Source organism: Lissotriton vulgaris, chromosome 11, assembly GCF_964263255.1.
Source record: "Lissotriton vulgaris chromosome 11, aLisVul1.2, whole genome shotgun sequence".
Taxonomy (NCBI): Eukaryota; Metazoa; Chordata; class Amphibia; order Caudata; family Salamandridae; genus Lissotriton; species Lissotriton vulgaris.
In genome coordinates, this window is record NC_141699.1 from 1,106,443,325 (window position 1) to 1,106,449,406 (window position 6,082).

The following is a 6,082-nucleotide window of genomic DNA, read 5'->3' on the forward strand; positions in this document are numbered from 1 at the left end:
TCCACGCTTATGGTGGACAAAATAATTAAACAACAAGGGGTGGTGATGGACAGAGTTTCTGAATTAAGCAGAATACTCTCACCCAGTCAAGAGATCAGGGCTAGATCCAACACCGTTTTTTAGCTCACTGCACCATCCCAGCTCAGAACCTGGCTATATGCAAATTAGTCTGTACCTGTCCCAGTGCATGATGGGAACAGGGCAAACCAAACTACAAAGCCAATTCTTTCACTGGGAAGGAAACAAGCTTCCGGGGACCGGTTTCTGGCATTACAGCCGTCTTCGGCCCGGCTTGCTTGAATCCTGATGGTGCAATGAGCAAGGGACTTACATCTGAGTATACCCTTCCACGATTATGGTGGACAAAATAATTAAACAACAAGGGGTGGTGATGGACAGAGTTTCTGAATTAAGCAGAATACTCTCACCCAGTCAAGAGATCAGGCCTAGATCCAACACCGTTTTTTGGCTCACTGCACCATCCCAGCTCAGAACCTGGCTATATGCAAATTAGTCTGTTCCTGTCCCAGTGCATGATGGGAACAGGGCAAACCAAACTACAAAGCCAATTCTTTCACTGGGAAGGAAACAAGCTTCCGGGGACCGGTTTCTGGCATTACAGCCGTCTTCGGCCCGGCTTGCTTGAATCCTGATGGTGCAATGAGCAAGGGACTCACATCTGAGTATACCCTTCCACGCTTATGGTGGACAAAATAATTAAACAACAAGGGGTGGTGATGGACAGAGTTTCTAAATTAAGCAGAATACTCTCACCCAGTCAAGAGATCAGGGCTAGATCCAACACCGTTTTTTAGCTCACTGCACCATCCCAGCTCAGAACATGGCTATATGCAAATTAGTCTGTTCCTGTCCCAGTGCATGATGGGAACAGGGCAAACCAAACTACAAAGCCAATTCTTTCACTGGGAAAGAAACAAGCTTCCGGGGACCGGTTTCTGGCATTACAGCCGTCTTCGGCCCGGCTTGCTTGAATCCTGATGGTGCAATGAGCAAGGGACTCACATCTGAGTATGCCCTTCCACGCTTATGGTGGACAAAATATTTAAACAACAAGGGGTGGTGATGGACAGAGTTTCTGAATTAAGCAGAATACTCTCACCCAGTCAAGAGATCAGGGCTAGATCCAACACCGTTTTTTAGCTCACTGCACCATCCCAGCTCAGAACCTGGCTATATGCAAATTAGTCTGTTCCTGTCCCAGTGCATGATGGGAACAGGGCAAACCAAACTACAAAGCCAATTCTTTCACTGGGAAGGAAACAAGCTTCCGGGGACCGGTTTCTGGCATTACAGCCGTCTTCGGTCCGGCTTGCTTGAATCCTGATGGTGCAATGAGCAAGGGACTCACATCTGAGTCTACCCTTCCACGTTTTTGGCCACTATAGGTGTGGCAGGGTATACTCAGACATGAGTCCCTTTCTCACTGCACCATCAGGATTCAAGCAAGCCGGGCCGAAGACGGCTGAAATGCCAGAAACCGGTCCCCGGTAGCTTGTCTCCTTTCTGGTGAAGAATTGGCTTGGTAGTTTAGTCTGCCCTGTTCCCATGATGGACTGGGCCAGGGACAGACTGATTTGCATATAGCCAGGTTCTGAGCTGGGATGGTGCAGTGAGATAAATAACGGTGATGGATCAAGCCCTGATCTTTGGACTGGGTAAGAGTGGTCTGCTTAATTCAGACACTCTGTTCATCACCACCCCCTTTTCTGAATCGTTTTTGGCCACTATAGGTGTGGCAGGGTATACTCAGACATGAGTCCCTTTCTCACTGCACCATCAGGTTTCAAGCAAGCCGGGCCGAAGACGGCTGAAATGCCAGAAACCGGTCCCCGGTAGCTTGTCTCCTTTCTGGTGAAGAATTGGCGTGGTAGTTTAGTCTGCCCTGTTCCCATGATGCACTGGGCCAGGGACAGACTGATTTGCATATAGCCAGGTTCTGAGCTGGGATGGTGCAGTGAGATAAATAACTGTGATGGATCAAGCCCTGATCTTTGGACTGGGTAAGAGTGGTCTGCTAAATTCAGACACTCTGTTCATCACCACCCCCTTTTCTGAATCGTTTTTGGCCACTATAGGTGTGGCAGGGTATACTCAGACATGAGTCCCTTTCTCACTGCACCATCAGGATTCAAGCAAGCCGGGCCGAAGACGGCTGAAATGCCAGAAACCGGTCCCCGGTAGCTTGTCTCCTTTCTGGTGAAGAATTGGCTTGGTAGTTTAGTCTGCCCTGTTCCCATGATTCACTGGGCCAGGGACAGACTGATTTGCATATAGCCAGGTTCTGAGCTGGGATGGTGCAGTGAGATAAATAACGGTGATGGATCATGCCCTGATCTTTGGACTGGGTAAGAGTGGTCTGCTTAATTCAGACACTCTGTTCATCACCACCCCCTTTTCTGAATCGAAGTTTGCTATCCAGCGATTGCAAGTGGTGCAAAATGCGGCGGCAAGGCTGATCCAACATATACCGCTCAAACAGCATATCTGCGGGAGCTGCGCTGGCGTCCAGTGAAGAGCAGAATTGAGTTGAAGGCTCTGACACTTGCCTACCGTGCTTCGCAGGGCAATTGCCCGCACTATCATAAATCGAGATTCCACCGGTTGCTACAAACAGGCACGCTCCGTGCGATCAAATGCGCAAAGTTTGCTCCTGGTCCCGCGCGTCTCAAGTGCTCGGTTTGGAGGGAGGCGTGCTCAGCCGCAACAGCCAGATTGTGGAGCGCCCTACCACCCCAACTGTGCAATGTAAGCTCAGAGGTGGGTTTCAGGAAACAGCTAAAAACCTGGCTTTTTAATTTAAGCACTAAACTTTTTGTGGCACTTGCTTCATGATTCCTTCCCCTCGTCCCCCCACTTGCTCACAAAAGCGCTGGGACTCCTCAGTGGAGGTCGCTGCTGCGCTATATAAACTTCAGTATTATTATTATTAAAAAGTATACAAAATGCAGCTGCCAGGTTGGTTTTTGGAGGAGTAAGCCTGGCGCTTTAAGGCCTGTGTATGGTTCATAAGGCGCTTTATCCAGTAGTTTGCATATCAGAAATGTTTAAAAAATACACTCCTCCCAGACTGCGTCCCTCGACCGCCGCTTCTCTGATCACGGACCCGAGATGTCTCTTTCTCAGCGGATGCAGCCGAGGCATGGACGCCGACGCTGAGCTCCACCTGCAGCCGGACCTTTGAAGCCTCGCGGGGCTCTGAACACCCACTCATTTCCGTCTACTCTGCCTTGAACAATGGAGTCTACGGGTTGGTGTTCAGAGTGGATTCGTTCGTCAGCGCCAGGACACCCTTGGGTAATCACACACTTAAACAAGCCACCGCACCACTTTATGATAAGACCAAACCCTGATCTCTGTCGAGCAGGAGCATTCATCACCAGAGTTATCTTGAAATGTTAATTGTTGTATGAAAACTGCTGGACACACAAGGAACTCTGCAGCAGGTGCTTTCAAACCCATAAGTTATTTCTAAACACAGCCCCCCCCCCACCCCACCCCACCCCAAACTCGGCCTCGGGTACAGCTGCACCTGTCGCACCGTCCTGAAGTCGGCCCTGACTAAAAATTGAATCTGAAACATCTGAGGACAGAATTCTTCATCCCACTGTCATTGAACTAAATTGCTCAAAAGATTAATTTTCGACTTTGGGAGTGGCACCCTAAAAACAACTTTGTTAAGGTTACCAGCTGACTCCACGTCACCACATTTAGCAGTGCTGGGTTTTCAATAACCATCTGGTGCATTCTGGGAGCGGTAGTCGTGTTCATTTCAGCTGAAACAATTGGACTACAAAGTCTGAAAGCAAAAGCTTCTCAATGAAAAGAACAGGGCTATGGGTTTTTTGTTGACTGAGTCATTTGGCGCTTATAGTTTATTAAAGTCGTAAAATGATTGGGGGGGGGGGGTGATTTTTTTCATATATGACGTAATTGAGAACGTTGCCTAAATGCAAGCTCACTTTTTGAACCCCTTCCCAAATTAAAGTAATATTTAGCGAGGACATTATGACTTTTAGATAATCAACACCACTAAAATTGTGTGATCCTGGACAAATCATTATTTTTCCCTGTGCCTCTTTCCATGCGATTTATGGCAGCGCTTAGAAATAGGCTGGGTGCAAGTTTTAAAGCGCTACATGAAAATACCTTTAGCATTTCGTTGACCCTGGAATTGCCTGGAACTCGACTCGTGATAGGGGGCACAGAACCCCCCCCCCCCCCCCCCCCCCCCCCGCATCTGGGGGTTCAGGTGCAGCGCCTGAAGAATGTTCTAGCGCCAAGAGAGGCAGAGAGGGTGGCACAGCGCCTAGACTCCGGCGCCAAGAGAGGCAGAGAGGGTGACACAGCGCCTAGACTCCGGCGCCATAAGAGGCAGAGAGGGTGACACAGCGCCTAGACTCCGGCGCCATAAGAGGCAGAGAGGGTGACACAGCGCCTAGACTCCGGCAGAGAGGGTGACACAGCGCCTGGACTCCGCTCTTACCATTTCGTTCTCCTCCCCTTGGTTGAGCAAGGCATGGCGGTGCCTCTCGGGGTCCCTCTCCATCCCGGGGGTGCAGCTGCCCTCTCCCCGCTGCCTGGGAGATGTAGGGCTCAGAATCCGCGTCTCTTCGTCCCCTGCGCCGGGGTTAATGATTGTCGACCCGCAATCCCGGCTCATTTTTATATGTCGAGCTCACACCGTCCTAATTACAGGCAATTCCTGGCGCTTCCAACTCCTCCCAAGACACAGGGCTCCTCCACTCCCAGTGTGTGCGTCTTGCAGGATCCCTGTGCCTGTAGAGGGAGCCCTGTGTGTCAGAGCCCTGTGTGCGCCCGTGGAGGAAGCCTGTGTGTACCTGGTCCCTGTGTGCGCCTGCTGGAGGGAGCCCTGCGTGCCCTGTATGTGCCTGTGACAGAGCTCTGTGCGGGCCTGTAGATGGAGCCCTGTGTGCGCCTGTAGACGGAGCCCTGTGTGTGCCTGTAGACGGAGCCCTGTGCGTGCCTGTAGACGGAGCCCTGTGTGTGCCTGTAGGCGGGGCTCTGGTGTACCTGATCTCTGTGTGCGCCTGCTGGAGGGAGCCCTGTGTGCCCTGTATGTACCTGTAACAGAGTCCTGTGTGTGCCTGTGGACAGAGCCCTTTGTGTGCCTGAGCCCTGTGTGCGCCTGTGCGGGGATCCCTGTGTGTACTTGAGCCCTGTATGCGCTTGTAGAGGGAGCCCTGTGTGTGCCTGTGACAAAGCCCTGTGTGCGCCAATGAAGGGGGCATGTGCGTGCTTGTAACAGAGCCCTGGATGCGCCTGCTGGGATGAACCCTGTGTCTACCTGAGCCCTGAATGCGCCTGTAGAGGGAGTCCTGTGCGTGCCTGTGGCAGAGAACCGTGCGTGCCTGTTTGCGAAGCCCTGTATGTGCCTCTGGTAGGAGCCCTGTTGTCGAAGGACCCCTGTGTGTACTTGAGCCCTGTGTGCTCCTGTGGAGGGACCCCTGTGTGTACTTTAAGCCCTGTGTGCGCCTGCGGAGGGAGTCCTGGGTGCCCTGTATGTGCCTGTGACAGAGCCCTGTGTTCGCCTATGGAGGGCGTCCTGTACGTGCCTGTGACAGAGCCCTGTGTTCGCCTATGGAGGGCGTCCTGTACGTGCCTGTGACAGAGCCCTGCGTGCGCCTATGGAGAGGTCCTGTGTGTGCCTGTGAAAGAGCTGTGTGCCTGTAGAGGGAGCCCTCTATGCCTGTGACAGAGCTCTGCTTGTTCTTGTAGAGAGAGAGCCCTGTGCGTGCGTCTAGAGAGACAGCTGAGTATGACTGATGCAGGAGTTCTGTGTGTGCCTATAGAGGGTGCCCTTATTGTGCCTGTAGAGGGGGTCCTCAGTGTGCCTGTAGAGGGGGGCCCTCTCTGTGCCTGTAGAGGGGGGCCCTGTGGGTGCCTATAGAGGGTACCCTGATTGTGACTGTAGAGGGGGCCTTCTCTGTGCCTGTAGAGGGGGGCCCTGTGGGTGCCTATAGAGGGTGCCCTGATTTTGCCTATAGAGGGTGCCCTGATTCTGCCTGTAGAGGGGGGGTGGGGGGGGCTGTGTGTGCCTGTT

The 6,082-nt window shown here is 52.3% G+C and overlaps 1 protein-coding gene across 1 annotated transcript in view; it reads right to left on the minus strand.

The window, feature by feature from the left end:
- The window catches only part of LOC147684247 (putative cation-transporting ATPase 13A4), a 446,726-nt gene extending 441,869 nt beyond the window's left edge, over positions 1 to 4,857 (minus strand). Inside the window, exon 1 of the mRNA XM_086944647.1 lies at positions 4,505 to 4,857. Coding sequence (XP_086800773.1) covers positions 4,505 to 4,681 — 177 coding nt within the window. The 5' untranslated portion in view covers positions 4,682 to 4,857. The remainder of the gene's footprint in view (positions 1 to 4,504) is intronic.
- Positions 4,858 to 6,082: the final 1,225 nt, after the last annotated feature.